The 20,838-nt window shown below is 30.7% G+C and overlaps 2 protein-coding genes across 3 annotated transcripts; both read left to right on the top strand.

Annotated features, from left to right (window-relative positions):
• Positions 1-4,404: 4,404 nt before the first annotated feature.
• Positions 4,405-8,834, top strand: LOC107413414 (tropinone reductase homolog At5g06060). 2 transcript variants are annotated; one of them, XM_060819489.1, is made up of 5 exons: positions 4,405-4,631; positions 4,791-4,998; positions 6,136-6,352; positions 6,455-6,561; positions 6,940-8,363. In XM_060819489.1, the coding sequence occupies exons 1-5, from the start codon at positions 4,534-4,536 to the stop codon at positions 7,015-7,017; spliced, it is 708 nt and encodes a 235-aa protein (XP_060675472.1). In that variant the 5' UTR covers positions 4,405-4,533; the 3' UTR covers positions 7,018-8,363. The 2 variants fall into 2 exon arrangements, with proteins under 2 accessions (XP_060675472.1, XP_048325672.2); XM_048469715.2 differs by lacking the exon at positions 6,940-8,363 and adding an exon at positions 8,463-8,834 and having other exon boundaries at positions 4,407-4,631.
• Positions 8,835-15,314: 6,480 nt separating this feature from the next.
• LOC107409012 (protein phosphatase 2C 37) lies at positions 15,315-17,812 on the top strand. The gene is made up of 3 exons (XM_048469714.2): positions 15,315-16,084; positions 16,271-16,594; positions 16,981-17,812. The coding sequence occupies exons 1-3, from the start codon at positions 15,578-15,580 to the stop codon at positions 17,434-17,436; spliced, it is 1,287 nt and encodes a 428-aa protein (XP_048325671.2). The 5' UTR covers positions 15,315-15,577; the 3' UTR covers positions 17,437-17,812.
• Positions 17,813-20,838: the final 3,026 nt, after the last annotated feature.

Here is a 20,838-nt window from a genome sequence, read left to right as displayed (position 1 = left end):
AAAGAAATCTATTAGCTAGTATTTGCTGATTTATTTTTTATTTTTTATTTATTTTTTCTTTTTTTGGGGGTGGGGGGTGGCTGTGGGCGCGGTGAGGGGGGTCAAACCCTAATTTGATGATCTTAATTACAGGTTCTACATATATGCATGCAGACTTGAGAGAACTGATTTGTGCACATATATTTTGAAACTAAGTTTGACTATGATGACTTTCCCTCCAAAATGTTGCATTTGTTTCTTTCGTTTTTTAAGAATTCCATTTACATATGCTTTGATGAATTAGATTTTCATTTCTGTGAGGATGAAGATTTTGCTGTTGTCTATACAAGGATATACAACTATGGAAATATGATATATACAGATTATTAGAAAATGAAAACTAATAGAAATCAACTAATAAAAAAGATGACTTCACAATCCCAATGTTTAATTTTCCATGGCATAATCTATAGCTATTATATATATATATATATATGCATGTCCTATTTTAGTTATGTATCTATATATATATGTGTAAAAATTTAAGTTGATAGCTTCTAATTAGGGTTTTAAAGGTGGTGATCGACCACCCCTTTTCTTATATATCGAGATGGAAAAGATCCCTTTGAGTTTTCTGATCAATATTTGTATAAGTGGAGAATATTTTGCAGTGAGAGGCTATACATATGTCTATATAATCTAGCTGTTATGAAGAAGGTTGTCCAAGTTTTAGTGGGGATAGGACGATCGGACGGTCGTGATTGATCTCGTCGGCTGTAGAATTAACATATATATATTTATATATATATAAAAGAAATATTCCACGCTACAAGTTACCATTAGTGAAATACCAGTAATTGATAGATAGATACAATGATCATAAGAAAGACCGAAAAAGAGAGATTAACTGTAGGGGATTTAAATAGGAACTGAAAGAACTGAGGAGAAACTGACATTAAAAGTCATTTCAGCTACATTCAAAAAGCTACACTTCTAATATCAATCAATGTAAACATGAATTCCATTTTTTTTTTAAATATTATATATTAACATCGATCGCCAAATTCTGTTTTTACTCACAATCCCTCTTTTTTTTTTATATATTAACCCACTTATGTTTTTCTCTAAAATAATCCGGCAAACCATCCAAACACAGTCCAGTCCACCAACCACCCCATTGAATCGATTAAATAAAACAGTACCCAATAAGAGAGCCTATTAATTATATAATTTCGCTTTTATTTATATACATTACACAGAAGGAAACAAAAATCACATCATTGACACTGTTTTGTTTTTACTTTTGGTACTATGTATATACTAATGCAGCTAATGGCTTTTTCCCTTACAAACTCTGAACAAACTCTGCAATTATCCACCAAACCCTATATATTAGAAGCCTAAGAATTAATGTCCAAAAGTTTGACAAAGTTTTCAAACCCCAACACACACAAACCTCTGTCTCAGTATAATACACTGCATCCACCATTTGACACCGACGGTTCCTCCAGAATACACGCCGCTGTCTTGGAATTGTTTTTCAAGATTTCTTTCTTAGGAAATTTGATGAAACTTCGCTTTTGACTTTATGGTAGTGGGAATTTAATGTGTTCCAGGACAACGTTAACTGTTCATGGCTTTAATTGGAGGGAATTTTATTTATGTTTGCCTCTATAACAAATCATTTTTCTCATTAATTTGGACATTAGAAAACAATTTGAGGGTATACATTAATTCAATGATTGAACATAATCAGTCTTCTAGAAACTTTTTTCAACTTTTAATTTAAAAAAAAAAAATGATGAGATGATGAGTGTTTAAAATTATCACATTTCAAACTAATTTTGTAATATTTACAATTTATCAGTTTAAATATGATATAAATTTAATCATCACATCATCATATCATTCATTATAAACTAAAGAAAAGAAAAAAGTCCCTTAAGAACAGTCATTTTATATAATTTCCGGTCTTTTTTTCATGGGTTTTCTTTTGGTTGTTCTATAGAAATGTCTGTTTCTCCTTTTTTTTTTTAATTACAAAAAAAAAAAAAAAAAAAGGTAGAAATGCCTGTTTCTGTGTAAGAAGGATAAAAGGATTCATTTTACCAAAAGAAAAGGATAAAGAGGGCTTAAACTTTTAATATTGGGTAATTTTTGGTAAGTGGTATAAATAGGTAATTGGTATTTGCAGGTTTGAGAATGTGACTCTGTTTAAGTGAGGTTTAAGGTGCACTGGTACAGGCAGTGTGGCAGGGCAAAATGACTCTCCTTTATTGGGAAGATTTTGAATGTCTCTCACATGCGCATGATGTGTATGTGTGGCTCTCGATCTCTGTTTCTTTTCATCATTATGTACTATGTGGGAATTCAGAAGGGGAATAAGGAGTTATGAATTCTGATCTTGAATTCCTGTGTTGGGCATGAAGGTAATCAGTACGTCGCTTCTGGTCACCAAGAAAAATAACAGAAGTTTAAACAATCTTATCACTTTTTTGGGTTTTTATTTTATTTTAATTTTTTTTTTAGGGAAGAGTTAAAAGCTACCTACTTGAAATGGGTAATTTCTTGGATGAATAAAATTCTCAAATTTATGCCCCTTCCTAAAGATAAAGAATTAAAAAAATAATTAATAAATAAAAATAAATTTATTAGTTAATAGTAGTTAAATAAATAAATAAATTTATTTTTATTTTCTTATTTTTTGTTTTTTCTTCAACGTTGTATATACTTCGTTTACTTTAATAGCTTGTTAATATTAGTTAATAGTAGCTAAAATTTGTTAAACATATCGATTGACTTTAAATGTTAAAAAAAGAAAAAAACAAAAACTGAAAACCAATACAATTTTAATATTAGTTAATAATGGTTAAAATTTGTTTAACATATCAATTAATTATAAATGTTAAAAAAAAAAAACTTAAACTAAAACTAAAAACCAATACAATTTTAAATTGTGTTTCATTTTTCTATTTATTTTTTTTCTCATTACATTTATAGTTAATAAAGATATTTAATTATTATAAACTAATATTAATAAATCATTGAAGTAAACAAATTACATATAATTTAGAAGAAAATAACAAAAATTAAAATTAAATATAAACTTGTTATCAAACGGGATCTAATTAACTTGCTCCTTTTTTTTTTTTCCTTGAATATAAAAGAAATAATTTCAAATGTATTTAATATACGTAAGCTTAACTCTTGGTGTTATATTTAAGACAATTATGGTTATTATATGTAACTCATTACATGAAAAGTGTAATTCCAATAAGTGGTTTAAGAGTAAAAATGGATTTGCTATTATAGTTTGTTATGAGTTTTTTACTTTTGTTTTCCATTTGCACTTTACTTTTTTAACCTTCTAAAGGAATTACTCATAATTTAAACTTTAACGTGGTGTCCAAATAAATATAGCAATTAAAAAAATTGTGTGAATGTTTGTGAGTGTTTTTTTTATTATTACTTTTTAACCAGTTGGAAACCACCACAGAAAAAAAAGAAAAAAAAAATTATATATATATATATATATATAGAATAAAGAAACTGGTTTATGTTTCCTTTCCAACGACAAAGGTTAAACAAAAGCATAACCAAGGCATTTAAAATAGGGCCTACAAAACAAAGCCTTTTAAAATGGGTGAAGCAGAATTTGCTCAAACCAGCCCAACCTGTAGGTAAGAATTTGATTGGTTTGGCCCAAATCGTAAAAATCATAAAATATATTAGACCATTGACAATTTGCACATATACATCATTCCCAAAGGACTCCCATAATGATAACATAGAAAAGAAAGAACAAGAACAAGAACAAGCTAATAAATATAGAATTTCGACTCAGAAAAGAAATCAAAGTGAAGTGCCATGCTGGTATTGTCTATTTCTTTTACCAAATTATCAATAATGCCAATAAAATTTTGATACTTGTGGATCCTTAAAAGAGTTGTCAAATATGGACTAGTCTTTTTTTTGATAGAATATGGACTAGTCTTTTTAAACCTTATGTTTTGGTGTAGTTTTCCATTCCAAAAGGCCAATTTACATAAAATATATATAGGAGAAGATTCCTTGAATGAAAGAATTCGACAAAGATATGTCGACAAATTATCTTAATTTTTTATTTTTTATATCTAATGGTGAATAAATAGTCATCTTTAATAAAACAATTATAAGAAATAGTTAATTTTTAAAAGTTAAATTAAAATAAATTAATTTTAAACCATTGTATCAATTTCATTCAATTATTCATATAGGATATTTTGATTTTAAAATATAATTTAAAAAAGTTAAACTGCAATGAAAACAATCAATTTATCTCATTAATTTATATTATATATTAATTTTATAAAATTAAAAAATTCTGATTGGCTATATATACATACACAATATATAATTATTTTTCACTTGTGCGTTACATATCGATAAGGTTTCCCTTTGAAGTACGAATCATTCATCTGAAGTTATTTTCAACAGCCCACTTGTATATAAAAGTTTGCAACTTTGATAGAGAGGGAAATAAAAGTTTGAGACTTTTTGATAGAGGAGGCGAAAATGGCTAATAAGGCAGAGTCAGAGAGCAGCCTCAGGGCATCAAAGTGGTCGCTCAAGGGAATGAACGCCCTTGTCACTGGCGGCACTCGTGGAATTGGGTCCGTTTCTCTTTCTTCTTTTTCTTCTTCATTTTCAAACTTCGTGAATTTCTTTCTTTGTATTTTCTTTTTTTTATGAACTTCAATTTCTTCGATGATTTTTGACCAATGGAGATAATCTTTTTTTTTTTTGTGGGAATATTTGTTTGGATTTTTCAGTCATGCCGTTGTGGAGGAACTGGCTGGGTTTGGTGCGGCCGTACACACATGTTCTAGAAACGAAGCAGAGCTCACTAAGTGCCTTAAGGAGTGGAGGGATAAGGGGTTCTTGGTTACTGGGTCTGTTTGTGATGCTTCGTTGAAGCCTCAGAGGGAGAAGCTGGTGCAGGAAGTGGCTTCGCTTTTCAATGGCAAGCTCAATATACTTGTATGTAAACCTTGGCAATGCCTTAATTTTATAGGGAAACTGGGATGAATTGGAGTTTATAGATGGAGGGCCATTTAGTGAACGACACTTAAAGCTTCAAGGAGATTTAGATAGCAATGTTTTTATTCTTTTCAGAATTTAACCAAATGGTTCATAACTTCAGATAAACATAGATAAGTTTCAATTAGGAATCCTGATTACTATCGATATGTCATTTGACTTATGCTTTGGAATTTGATATATGGGTCGTTTCAATCGAGGTTGTATACCATGATCTTCTGTTTCTCTGTTATTGATATACTGATTGAAGAAACGAACTTACTTTATATCACTTTATGCTCAAATAGTCACATAATGCAAATGGTACTTTATACCAGCATTCTGTGTGTATTAGTCTAGTCTAATTCAAAATAGTAATTGTAGATGGGGCAGCGTGAGAAGCTTAAATCTTGATTAAAGACACCACCTATCTTGTCTCCCATTTCTTTTGTACCGTTGCTTAAGGTTGATCCAATGCGGACCTTTCATGAGCTGTGAAGCCCCTATTTAATTTCAGTGAAGTTCTGAAGTCAAAACATCGTTAAGTTGTAACTCACGCATGCATTCACACTAAGGTATTTATTATTACCGTTAACTTGTTTTATGGGTCATATCATGTCGGTTGATATAGGATATCTGCTCACTCCATTTGTATCCAAAGATATTTGGATTGGGGACATAAAATTCCCTCGTTTAAGATACTTGTGTACTATGTCAAAAATTTAAACATCGTCATGTTAGTTCAAGTCTTTTTTATAGTTTTTCCATAAATGCACTCCAAAAGATTTGTAATATAATAAAATTACAAAAACAAATAATTTAGTCAGGGCACCATGTTTCTTTAGGAAGTAGCCACTTCCTGTTTATGTGCAAGGTTCCTGTCTGTATCTGTGTATCATGGGTTGCTTTTCGTATAAATACCCTAACTGTCGTACTTCATTACTTAAGCAAAGTGCAGTTAGAATCAGAATAATTGAAGTAACCTATAACTTTCATTTTGAAGATCTTTATACACCAGTTGATGAGTCTCACATTCAAAGTCACTTTTTATCCCACCGACCTCTTAGAAAATTACTTTACATCCTCTTTTGGACCCAGGTAAACAATGTGGGGACAAACATCAGAAAGCCTACCACTGAATTTACTGCTGAAGAATATTCATTAATTATGTCTACCAACTTTGAATCTACATACCATCTGTGCCAACTTGCACATCCTCTTCTAAAGGAATCTGGAGCAGGAAGCATCGTGTTCATTTCTTCTGTTGGTGGTTTGGTTTCTATCGGTTCTGGATCCATTTATGCTGCAACAAAAGGTGAGTAATTTCTCTTTTATGGTGTTATCTTTCTTACTATTTTATTATATTTTCTGGATATGAAGAAGCTAATAGGTTTTGTCTTCTATGTGCTATTTGCAGGTGCAATCAATCAACTTAACAGTTATCTGGCTTGTGAATGGGCAAAAGACAACATCAGATGCAATTGTGTTGCACCTTGGTATACCAAGACCTCACTTGTAGAACATGTAATACTCTTTCCTGCTTATGGTTATACACTTTGTGGGGTAATTTCAATTAGAGCACCTGTTTTTCCTGAATATTTAGAAAATTTATGTTATATGCTTAGAAGATTAAGATAGTCACGTTGATGTTCATAATTTATCTCACTTCTTCCTGTTTGTTCCTTATAGTTCAATTGAGCAAAAAACAATCTGTAGATGTTAGGTCAAAGCGTTTATAAGCAACCTCCTTCATTTGTCAGGTTTTCAGGATATATGGCTATATGGATCCATAATCGTTCAAATGTTATATACTCATTTAAAAAAATAGTAATAATAAAATTTAATCCAGTTTTACACAAACCATTAGCAGTGGCTTAGTTTTAAGAGTTTTCTTATTTACAGCTCAATTTGTCACAATCAACGACTGAAATAATCTTGCTCATTACAATACAAAAGTACTGCAATGTTTGTAAACTATGAAACTCAAGTATTTGCTTTTGGACACAAAAGGCTTGCCAAGTAAATGTTCGTCTCTAGACCTCTATGTTGGGTCATATAGTTATATTCTTCTCATTTAGCCTCTTTATCTACACATCCTACCAGCTTTTCCTGTAAAGTAATATCTGATATATTAGATTCAGTACAACAGAAAGTGACTCTTTCTGGCTATATGTTCATCTACAAAGATGATGACTACTTTTATTTTTATCTTAATATTTTGTGTATCAATCACATCTTGTATAACTTGTATTTTGGTCAATAAACCAATAAAAAAGAACCATAAAATGCAGAAGGGTCCAAAAAATAGATTTTTTAACTGATGCATGGCATAGGAATATATTCTGCACTTTCTGTTTACACATTTATACGATAAATATGGAAATAATTACAAATTCAATAAAACCACTGTATATGATTGCAAAATGCTTATTGGTAGTTGTGGGTTGATTTCATACTGTTTTAATTTGTTCTTTAGTTAAAAACCAAAACTATCGTTCGACATCACTTGTAGATTTTTAATGTGCACATACTGAAATCAGAAAAGAATTTAGTCCAGCATCTCCTAAATCATTTATGCTTTACCTAATGGAAAATAACTACTGCATGATATAAAGTGATAAACCATGCTGTCTAGTGTTCTATTTAGGTAAACCTGTACTATGAATTTTAGACGTTATCACATCTAAATTTTGTCTATAGGAAAAGATTTTATATGTAGTTTGAGATTATTTGTATCTCTAGTACCCTGGACACATACCCTGGCACAAATGTGAGCACTTGTTCATGATGGTAGCAACGTATCACCACGTAAAAGCATACCATCGAAACCTTGAGTCATAGCCATGAAACCTTGTAGATAAATCTGGCATGCTATGATAATTCAATATTCTCAATCTTTGCTCGTTATTGTTTGAGCTAGGACTCGTAATGAAACACAAAATCTCGGCCAACATGGGTATAAATAATTTTTTTACCCTTTGAGTAACAGGTGAAAGTATACATTTTACATAGATATATGGATATATATGTATGTATATGTATATGTATGTATGTATGCATATCTTGAGGTGGAGCACATAGCTTTGCCCATAACTAATTTGTCAGCTTGATGAAGATTGGACACCCCTAGAAGTGAAATTTTAAGAAGTAAACTTTTTGCTGATTGTGTTAGACATTTTAATTTTATGCAATTTCTAACATTAATGATACTTCAAGATCTGTGTATATAGCTCACTGCTAATCATGAATCAATATCATGGTGTATATGAACTATTCAAATTAAATAAATAATCATAATTGTAATGCGCACACACACACACACAAAACATTGTATTACATTCTTCTCCACACTACTGAAGTAACAGAAAGCAATCTGACCATTCAACTGCTTATTTTATTTACATGTTTGTGTTTTTCCTTTACAGTTGCTCGATAACAAGAAGTTCTTGGAAGAGATAGTCTCGAAAACCCCACTTCAACGTGTTGCGGAAGCCGGAGAGGTATCATCCTTGGTAGCATTCCTTTGCCTGCCAGCTGCTTCTTACATCACTGGACAGGTTATATCTGTTGATGGGGGAATGACTGTGAATGGTTTTGAACCCAAAATGAGACCAAGTTGATCATTTTTCACAAAAAAATATCTATCATTGTCTTCATAGAATTCTAGGATCTAACACTCTTAAACAATGTTCTTTGACCATGTTGAAGTTATTGATTTTGATGTACTGATAAAATCATAATGATATGTCTGGATCTTTGGCTCCTAAATCTAATAAATATCATGTTTCTTTTATCAATTTTATTAGTTTTCCTTGTTGCATACTGGCACTAGGCCTTCTCAATTCTTGATGGGGATATTGGTGATCCAACAGTATTAATTGGGATCACAAAACTTTTTTCAGATATTCTGCTTATCACCTTCATGCTAATTCCATATATGGCCCCAAAAAAAAAAAAAAAGGATTTGGCATTCAATAATTTGTTCAGATTCAGATATAAACCTCAATTGTCACTATTTTTCAATAGGAAAGAAAACGGTTTTAATTTTGCCCTTGAGCAATTTTTTTTTTTTTTTTAATGTATTATTTTGCTGTTTGCTGGTCAAAGCCTCTAAATGATTGATTATTAGTGTAACATTGTTTAAAGTTTTTGTTGGAAGAGCATTCGATTGTTTGTCTTTGCTGTCCACATGATTTCCACGTGTTACACTTTTATTGGGTCAAGAGTGTAATCATGGCTTTAGGCTAATAGACTCCTGTTTATAGGTTGTAGAGGTCTTCCATTTCGCCTCATGGCATAATACGTGGCAGGGTATAATTGGTTTTCTATCTGGCAAATTGTCAACAAACAACTAATAAATCTGCTATGCCATATTACTTGTGAAAAATAAAAAATAAAATAAAATTCCGACAAAACTATAGTGATTAAAATCATCGGTCATAGTTTCACGGACGGTTACCAAAATAACTATTTAAGCTATAGTTGATGTAGATGGATCGTGTACGTAATATCTTCACTAGGGTTTGCCATTGTATTTACAAATATATATACATATATAGAAAGAAAAAGAAAATGGAAAAAAAAAAAAAGAAAGGAAAAGAGAAGGAAATGCCAGCTTTTGTTTGTGTGCTTTTTTTTTTTTTTTTTTTTGGTTGCAATTTTCTTTATGTGCATTGCACCAGCAAGAAAAGGGAAATGGTGTAAATATCATAGAATGCCACATCAGCACGGCGTGTTGAAAATTGATTTGTTAAAAATATCTGTTGGACTTTCCAACAAAAACAAATTTAAAAAAAAAAAAAAAAAAAAAGTAAAGGTGGAAAATATCCTGTGCAGATGAGAATTGAGAAATGAGAAGTGAAGAAAACCAGTGTGTCATTTCAGAAAAAATAGCTGCATGCTGCGGAAAACTCAAAAAACCGCTCTTCTGACTTTTTTGAATACAGACGAAAGATACGTGGCTATATGATTTGTGGTACGTGTCGTCTGTCCACCGAAGCCGCACCGTTTTTCCTTTTTAACCCTTGAAAATGCCCGATTCTTCTCTTTTCAAATTAAATATGCAACGCCATCACCTCTTACCAAATTCAAATCAAATATGAACACGTAGTTGGATGTAGGCTGTAGCCACTTCTGAAAAATTTTTATATACACTGTTATATGATTAATAGTATACTTAGAAAAAATAATTATTAAGCAAATGTCACATTTTTAGTATGATTTTTATTTTATTTTATTTTTCTTCTGCCAACTTATTTTAATTAAAAATTTGACAATATATTTTTTAAAGTTTCATTATAAATTTATATTTTTTTATTTTTATTTAAAATTATTATTAATTAAATAAATATGGATTTAATAATATAGAATTGAATATTTTAAATATGTTCAAAAATATATAATTAAAAATTTTAAATATATTTAGAAATATATAATTAAATATTTTTAAATATAAATATTTCATATGTGTTTATAAATATATAATTGAATATCTTAAATTCATTTAAAAATATGCGATTGAACATTATCATAAATGAATATCTCAAATATTTTCAAAAATATACAACTAAATATCTCAAAAATATTCAAAACTTTACTACCAAATATCTTTAGAGACATTTATGATTTTTAGATCAAATACTCCAATGAATATACTTTTCCATTGCCAAAAAATATTTCAATTGGAAAAAAAAAAATTTAGAAAGTTTCCATAACTATCAGTTTTGTCCAAAAATATGATAAACTTTTTTTTATAAAATAGTATTTGATTTGTAAATGATTTATGAACAAAAAAAAATACTTTTTTATTTAGTTAATTCTATATGAAGTATGGGTATTTTATATATTAGAAATATTTTATATTGTTCATATACTTAACCAATAGTGTATAAAGAATGATAAAAACTTCTCTATAATTATTTTTAGGAAATATGAATATGAGCTTGGTTCCTTAATTAATATCTTCTTCTAATGATAATATATTTTTTCTCTTCCTTTTTTTAATTTTTTATTTTTTATAAATTGGGTATATGAGGATTCAAACATTAGTAGAAGAAAAATAATTATGAGAAAACTAATTTCTTGCAAACAAAATTATCCAAAATAGTTCCTTTCAAAACTTTATCATGAATCATGAAGTAGAATAGAAAAGGACCTAATAGGAAAGTAATGGTAAGTCATTTGTTGTGGCAAATATTATTTTTCTTAGCTTATTGATTATTATTTAATGGACAACTGAACAACATTGTTTACCAACCTTTTAGCTGGAAAGAACTTTACAAATTCAAATCTCTACATCAGTATTTATTTATTTTTTTAAACATAAATCTTATTGATTTCTATAAAAGCAGGCAAAATAACCAACATAATATATAATTTCAATAGTGGAAAGTAGTTGCCAAAAAAAAAAAAAAAAAAGAGACCAAAATTGAAAGAAATTGTTGGCAGACGCAAAAACAGAGCAGTATTTAAAGTGGATTTTTGTGAACCGTAGTTAGGTTAGAAGTGCAAGTGGATTCGAGTACGTCACCTTTAAGCGGGGAGTGCATTGCTTGACAGCCAAGACCATCAACGTGTCAGTTTGTGATTAGTTGCTGAAATTGCCAATACGGTCCCCTCGTGTTGTTGCTGAGCGGGTACACGAAATATATCCTCCTTCCTCCTTTTCCACTTTATTTCCGCAAAAACTTATCAAATGAAAATCATCATGATGGCAAAGTTTGGTCGGCCCCACCGTCCTAAAACCATCGATACCTTATTATCATTTTAAACCCCCCAAAGTACACATGATGATCATGTTGAATTTCATGGTGTTTATTATTTTCCCCATCTCGGTCCAATAATTTAGTTTTTTTTTTTTTTTTTTTTCAGTCCAATTCAAACTTGAATTTAGATTCAAAAGTTTATTAATCTCAGTAACATTGAGAAGGTTTGGGTATTTGTTTAAATCAATTTCTATTCGATTGGTTTTTTTTTTATTTTTTTATATCTAGTCCTGTCCAATTGATATATGAAATGCATTTTAATATTAAATGTATAGTCAAACATTAACTATTAATATTAAAGTAATTTAAGTTTTTTGATAAATATTTTAGACAAAAGAAAAATAATTTATTTTTGCCATAAAAAAATACTGATAAATGATACCGATGACTGATAAAAAACCAAACTATTTAACACTTCTAGTATTTACTTACCTCTTCAGGTTATGCCTGTTAGTGTTTTTTATTAAAAATAATTAACACTCATGAAAAAACTAAGAGTGCTATATACAAAAAGATAAAGATTTTAGGACTTTCAAAATTGAAATTAAGAGACAAAGCGTTTTACCTTTTATGTTGTAAACGGGCTTTAAAGATTTCAATATGAAATGGTAAAATGACAATGTAAGTTTTATATTGCGATATATATATTTTTAGAACAAGATTCGTTTTAACATTTATAAATCATGAATTCTCTGATGTAGGTGATAAAATGATTATGCATATATGTTTTTTTTTGGTAAATGATAATTCCATATTTTGATGCAGCATTTCAATGCAAAATGTTACTATCGTACAATTTAGCAAAACATGTTACTGTCATACAAATACAGTGTTCTTACTCCTTTCAAAAAAAAAAAAAACCAAACCAATGTTCTTACTATTATTTTTTAAAAATACTCGTAAATAATTTTCCATAAAAATAATAAATTTGTATTATTAATGATGTAGAGATCCACATAAATTAAAATATTGGCATTTACATATTCCATTACAAAATTATTATTGTAAATCCAGATCAATTGTAACTGACTAGAACAAAAAAGTTTAATATTTAAATATTTTCAATGAAATTGAGCTATGTGTAATTTTTACAATGATTAAGAGATTGATTCACGTGCCTTTTTTGTATTATCCTTGGAAATCTTGAATCTTTGAGTATACTGTATACCATATCCTTAATTATATAATTATAGATAAAAATATAAAATCGAATAAATCGATTTTTTTTTTTTTTTACTATCAGCCAAAAAAAATATATATATATATAAATATGTTTATTTATTTATTTTTTACACAGCCGGTCGGTCAACACGTGTCAGCGATAAAGAAGAAGAGCTAAAGTAGTTAAAAATACAAAGAAAAATAAATGGGAACTCCGCTGTATCATGTATCAGAGCCCGTAAAATAAAAATAATAATAATAATAAATAAAAAAATAGAAAGTATGAGTTTCACAATGGAAAAGATTGTAAAACTTGATTAGTTTAGTGTAATTGCAAATGAGGACGGCATATTTTAATAATTAGAGTTGTGAGTGCCTCAAACGTGTCTGGCGAGAGGACGCGACGCACACCTTCAGCTCCACGTCACGATAGCCATGTGGCGACTATACGGTTAGCGAACCCTCCGATATTCTGCAAGCGTCAATAGACGTTGAAATGTGGTCCCACACGTGTCTAAATCACCCTCGTTACGTAGACGCTTTCATTGCACAACTGGAACTACCAGAATAAAGTGAACACTCTCTGCTTGTACCCAACCCCACTCCCCTCCTTCTGCGCGTACTCTCACGCTCCCACACCATTCCCATTTTTGTCACCATTTCCATCTTTTGCGAAGCTAAATAGCCTACTTTATTTATTTATTATTTTATGAAAAGGTTATAGCCTACTAGCCTACTAGCGTAGGTTAGATTTTTTATTTTATTTATTTGTTTCCAGTTTTATTAGATAGATGATATATTTCCGATAGAATCATGAAATTGTGATTATTAAAAAAAGTGTTTGAAAATTGGGCATATTTCCATTTGTATGACGCGGCTAAAAATAAATGAATGCATTTCTTTTCTAAAATAAAGGAAGTGTTAAGAAAATGATAAAAATAAAATAAATGTAAAAGTGGCTTTATAAACAAACATAAGATGGAAACCAACGAAAAACACAATGCAATCATAATCCCTTATTTTAGAAAGTATTGTAATTCTAAAAAATACTTAAAAATTACAACAATAAGATTAACCTTTATTTCAGATAATGTTATAATTCTCAAAAAAACTATGAGAATTGTAATAATTAAATTATGTCCAACAATATTTTCTTTTTAAAAAATAATAGCGTACAGTCATTTTGCTTAAATGCATATTTTATATTTTTGCAAGGATAATATAATAGTAAAAATTATTTTTTTTCCAAAAAATAATTCAAATTTGAATCTTTAATTGGATACTCCACAATTAAGTACAATAGTGTTATAAAATGGAAGTTGAATGAATGAATATTCAAAATAATATGTAAAATTAAATATAAACCAACAAAATAATGATATATTCTTTTACCGCATTATTTGGAAAGAATTTGTTATCCATAATATTATTTAATTATGTATTTGATAATTCACCCAAAAAAATTACGTATTTGAAGGATGAAATTATGAGTGGGTAATGGTGGCAGCTGCCTATGGTAGAAATAATTAATACAGACATAATTTTTTTAAAAATTTATTGTACGGTTACCATTATTAATTTATTGTAAACAGAAAAATTTCATATTCAAGTCAACAAAAATAGAAAAACTTCCAACATCAAATTTGACTAACAATGTAAATATTTTATAAACTAACATATTATTATATAATTTGCTAAGAAAACAAATTATTATATTAAAAATTTAAGAGATACAATTAAAAGTTCATAAGCATATACATATAAACCTCAATAGTAGGTAATGGAACTCGCGGTATTGCGTGTGGCTAAGAAAAATGGAACACGAATATCGCATACTAGGATCCTTCCACGTGGTGATATCTTCGGAAGCTGCGATTATAAAAATAAAAAATACTTGATAAAAAAATAGTCATAAATTATAAAAAAGGAATGAAAAAAAAAATGGTAGGCTTGGGGAAGGGAAGGAAGAAGAAGGGGGGGGGGGGGGGGGGGGGCGGTCGTCCAAGGACCACATGCGTGTCAGAAAAGCCAGGCCGTTTCTAGAATGCGTGTTGAAGCTTGATTGGTACACGTATAGCAATTTTAAAAAGGTAAACCACGTGGTCAAATAGTGGAAAGAGAGAGAAAACAGGTAAGGAGATGGAGGGTGGAGATTGAATCTTTTGTATTCAGTAGTTCGACGTCATACCAACTGTACATGTCGGATCCTGCCCGTGATTGTGACGGGCAAGCTGCCCGTGATTAGGTTGTGGCCCCCAGGTGAAATTGTTTTTTTGAGGTGGACCCTTCAGAGGGTCGCCTCTGTTTAGAAGAAAAAAAAATGTATATATCATAATAATAATCAGACTGAATAAATAAAGCATATTGGGTCCTCCCCTCCTCTCCCTCAATTCTCTGTTACAGATCCCTATTGTATCTGTTTTGCAATTGCCCCTTTGCTCTTTATAGCTTTCTCAGGCGTTTGCTCTCTTTTTCTTTATTTCATTCATTCATTTTCAGAGCTTTTGAGGAAACGAGGAAGCAGAGGAAGAAGACTACGACGACGACGACGATAACTACTCTGGTTTCGGACTTCCTGTTATTGATTTGAGTTTGTTTTTTCTGATTTGTTGTGAATGGCTGGAATTTGCTGCGAACTTGTTGAGAGTGAGACATCGGCCCCGATGGAGCCGACCTCACGGACCTTAAAGCGTCGGAAAATGGAGCTCATGCCGTTTAAATTTATGGCTGATGTTTCTGTTTCATCGCCGGTGGAGTGCTCTCGGAAGCGCCATAAGCTCGATCTCTGTTCACCTTCGTCTTCGTCTGCATCTTCGTTGTTGTTACAGAGCAAGCGCGATAGCAGAGTCGAAAGCTGTGAATCGAAGTCTCAAGAGGAAAACGAAGGAGCCAAGTGTAATAAAGAAGCTTGGCGTTTGAATAATCATGATGGTGAGAAATCAACGAACGACGCCGTACAGGTGTATAGCCCTAAGTTCGGGATGACTTCGGTTTGTGGAAGGAGGAGGGATATGGAAGACGCTGTTTCGATTCATCCAGGTTTTATCCAACACGAAGGTTCATCAGCTTCCAATCAAAATCTTCATTTCTATGGCGTTTTCGACGGCCATGGTTGCTCTCATGTAATTAAACCGCAAAAACTAAAACACTTTTTCAATTTCAAATTTAAATTAATTTTACTTTTTCAATTTCAAAATTAAATTAATTTTCCGCCATGCGAGATTTCTTTTGGAGCTTTTTTTTTTTTCATTTTCATTTTCATTTTTTTCTGACTTCAATTATTTTGTATTTGATTGTTTGGTTATTAGGTGGCTTTCAAGTGTAAGGATCGGTTGCATGAGATTGTGAAGGAAGAGGTCGAAGTCGAAAAAGTAGATGAGCCTGTTGTGCAGTGGAAAGAGACGATGGAAAAAAGCTTTGAGCGAATGGACAAGGAGATCCAGGAATGGTGTGACGGTATTAAGACCTCTAATTGCCGATGCGAGCTTCAAACTCCGCAGTGCGACGCCGTTGGATCTACCGCAGTCGTCGCCATCGTAACGCCGGAGAAAATCATCGTTTCGAATTGTGGCGATTCCCGCGCTGTGCTTTGCCGGAACGGGGTCGCGATTCCACTTTCTTCCGATCATAAGGTTAGCTATCTATCTGGCCGTAGTTTTCTCGAGAATCGAGCGGAAAAATTATAGGGATACCCAACAAGATAAAAAAGGGAAAAAAAAAAAAAGGAAAAAAAAAGAAATTAAAATCTTCCGAAATCTTCTCCTACGTATTCGAGATCTAAATTTCTGGCGACAAATTCATTGAACCGAAAAATAAAATCACCGTCATTTACGGATTATAGAAAAAAAAAATTATTTTCCTGGCTCTCGCGCATCCAAGCGCGAATCACTGAAAATCATTGAGCGCTCGTAATCAATTTCTTGAATAACAGTTGCGCGTGTTTTGCACACTATTTTGATTATTATTATTTTTTGAATTCGAACTCGCTGACATGCTTTTTCTATTCATTTCTTTACAGCCGGATCGGCCCGACGAACTGGTTCGGATTGAAGCCGCCGGGGGGCGCGTGATCTATTGGGATGGACCGAGAGTTCTAGGAATGCTGGCCATGTCCAGGGCCATCGGCGATAATTATCTGAAACCGTACGTCATATCGGAACCGGAGGTGATGATAACTGATCGGACCGACGACGACGAGTGCTTGATACTGGCGAGCGATGGTCTCTGGGACGTGGTGTCGAACGACACGGCCTGCGGTGTCGTTCGCATGTGTCTTCGTGCTCAGAGACAACCATCGCCGCCGGGATCACCGGGAAGCGAAGCGGTGGTGAGGTCTGCCGCCTCTTGTGAGAATTCCGATAAGGCGTGCTCGGATGCATCTATTTTGCTCACCAAATTGGCACTGGCTAGGCACAGTACGGATAACGTGAGTGTTGTGGTGGTGGATTTGAGAAGAAATTATAATCAAGTATAGTCTCTTATAGAAAGATAACAAATACTAATCTTTTTTTTTAGCCAAAATGAAAAAAAAAAAAAAAAATCCAACATTTTATAAGGAAAAGAAGTTGCGAAAGGGAACGTCTTTGTTAATCTTAATTGTAAGTTGTATATTGCCATTTTCTCTCATTGCCCAAAAAGGAAAAAAAATGGAGGGAAAAGAAAAAAATTCCATGAAAATTTATTTTCGAGTCTGGTTCTGGGTTTTTTTAGGTTTCTCCCTTTTTATTTTTATTTTTTTGTTTTCGAGAAGTGCTCGGAATGTTGCAAAAAAAAAATTTTTGCAGCTACTTGATGTTTGCATTTGCGGGCTAAAATAGTAAATATATTGTTTACTACACCAGATTGCAATTTGTTTTGGCTTACAGCTCCGCTATACTTTTTGAGTCCTTTTTTTTCTTTTGGGTTTGTGGTGGTCATTTTGAGTTTGTGGAAATGAGGACCTTATTTTTTTTTTTTTTTTTTGATCAAATGGAAATGAGGACCTTTAATCATTAATGGTAATAACAAAAACATCTGTATAAAGTTCATAGGAGTTATTCATATAGTTATTGTAGAAGTAGGGCAGAAAAAGTTAGTGGACGATGTAGAAATTGTGGCAACCTTGCAAACTGGTAACCTACTTTTTTTAGGCAAACAAAATTATTTGATTGATAAATCAATTGCAATTGAACACATCAGTAGTATAAACAACAAAAATTCATAATGTACTAGATAAAGGCTTTAATCTAATCTACAAAGCACTCTAAAATCCTTGACCAGTTGATATTTTTATCGTGGGATGTATTTGTGTGGTTACTTTTCATTTCTTTCATCAACTTGTTCCATTAAAAAAAATAATAAGAATAAATAAAAAATAAAACCTCAAAATTACGAAATGGAATGATTGTTGTTTTGGGACCCAAATGTTATTCCTGGTTGGATAAAATGTAAGCTAGTCCTAATCCTCCATGCCTCAGCCACTGAGATTTTAGGTTCCACCAATATTTGATTCTTATTCCAGGACAACAGGTGGGGTTTGGGGGGCTCACCAACACATTTCATTAATCTGCGAACACATCACCATCTCTTAGCTGGACTAGATTTTGTTAAGATTTTGTATTGATTGCCTCTGGACCATTTTCTTTTTAAAAATGGAAAATTTGGAAGGAAAAAAAAAAAAAAAAAAAAAAAGGTAAGAAGGAAATTCTCTCGTCGTCCATGTTATTGGTACGTATTTTAAAAGGTAAAATTAGTATACTTAAAAAAGAGGAAAAGGAACGTGGACATGTTAAAAGAAGACACCCTCGTTTTATTATTTTGGGTAAATAAAAAGACTTTTTTTTTGGGTAGAAGGGGTAAATAAAAAGATTTCCTTCTTGTGTTTTTTTTCTTTTGTTTTTTTTTGGCTGTCATTTCCTTCTTGTGTTGGAAGAGGAAAATATACATCGGTGGTCGGTTATATTCCTCATATTGGCTTATATATTGGACCACCTTTTTATTTAAAAATAAAAAATAAAAAAATAGAGAGATTGCCCTGGCATAATGTAATTCCCTTTGCTTATGTGCATGAAGTTGCATCCATGTTTCATAAACATGATGTTTCCAAGATTTATAAAATTGGGGATTCTAAATTTTATTCACAATAGATTAATTTGATAATTTTGAAATTAAATCCAAATGAATGAAAAGTTTAACTGTTTCAAAAGATCAGATTTAATATTATATTAATGACATGTTCCTATAAGGCTAGTAAAAAAGTTGTCTTAAGAATCATTATACGAGCCTAATTTGAGATCTTTAATTCTTTCCTTATATAAAATCCAGTTTACGAACTGATTTGACTAACTGATTGCAATTTGCAATATCTCAAATAAATAAAAGAAAAAAAAAAAGAGACTAAAACTGAATGCAATGTGATTTTAATTTAATTTAAGTCAAACTAGTATCAATTTTCGGTGTTCGATGTGCGTAACATTTGACTAAAATAAATAATTAATTAACAAAAATAATATTTAACCGAAGGATAGCTAACTACCTCTAACTTACCAATATTCATTAATAATAATTAACGCATAAGCCAAGATATGTTTGTGTGGTTATAAATCTCCTGATTTCATCCCTCAGATGGTCGGTTTAAAAAAAAAAAAAAATAAAATTAGTATATTAGTTTTATGTTCATTTGGTCGGTCCAAATGCAATTCTCTTGTAGGCAGTGGGAGCCATATTTTTTGTCATCTTAGTTCACTTTTTAATCCCTTTGTGTGCTGAATCTGATGTTGCATTTCTTTTTTTCATTTTGTTGGGTGAATGTGTTGATGCTACATTTATTTGCATTAAATAAATAAAATGCCATTTTTTAAAGGTGCAAGTGGACTTGCAAATTCAGATTGATAGGAAAAACAAAAAAAAAAAATAGTAAATAAAATTTATTCTATGTTTTAAGATAAAGATAACGATCCTAAACTTCTAATCATGAAAAAGAAAATGTTTTGAGTAGCCAGCTTCGAGTGTGTGAGTGCTTTGACGCATCAAATTAATAATTATTGGAATTATCAATTTATATATACATTTTTTTTTGGGTAATATATAATAAATATACATGAAATATGAAAAATCTCATAAGAACAACTTGATAATAACATACTAAGGGATTTAACCATAATCTTTGTATTTATTGGGGCTTTGTTTAGTTGAATGTGACTATTTTAAAAATTAAATATAAAGGTTGATTTTATAGGTTTTTTTATAATACTATCAAGTATATATCTTAAAAGATTTAAAAAAAAAAAAAAGAAATGAAAAAGAAAAAAACCCTCTTAGAAGACAAACTAATAGAAGGTGCGTTGGAAAATGGCTCTGTTTTTTTTAAGTATTTATTTTCTGTAATATAATTTTTGTAGTATTTTTGTTGAGTAGTGTTTCATAAAATAAATGATACATATTTGCTTATACATGATAAAAAAACACGTTAAAAGTTATATAAGATATTTTAATAGTTTAATCAATGCACTTTATATGGTTGTAATTTTTTATTTTCATTCCAAAGTAATTATTTGGAAAAACATCAATTTTTGTCTTTTTTTTTTCTTTTTGAAAGTACCTATAATACATTTTTTTTTTTACAAAAAAAAAAAAAATTTATATTTTTTTGCCAAACACGTAGGCAGGTAGCTGCCTTCTTCTTCCTTTTTTTTTTTTTTTTGGCTTGACTGCACTTATTAGATCTCTAAAAGCATTAGTAAAAACATTCATAAACTTAGTTTCATATTTAGTTTTAACATTACAAATTTTTTTTATCAACCATTACTTTACTTTTTTTATTAAAAAAATAACCATTAGATTTCTTAAACGGATTAAAATTTGAAATAGATTAAGGGTTTTATGTAATTATAACCTT

The sequence above is a fragment of the Ziziphus jujuba genome, chromosome 8, assembly GCF_031755915.1.
Source record: "Ziziphus jujuba cultivar Dongzao chromosome 8, ASM3175591v1".
In the NCBI taxonomy this organism is placed as follows: domain Eukaryota; kingdom Viridiplantae; phylum Streptophyta; class Magnoliopsida; order Rosales; family Rhamnaceae; genus Ziziphus; species Ziziphus jujuba.
This window is presented reverse-complemented; position numbering and strand designations above follow the sequence as displayed.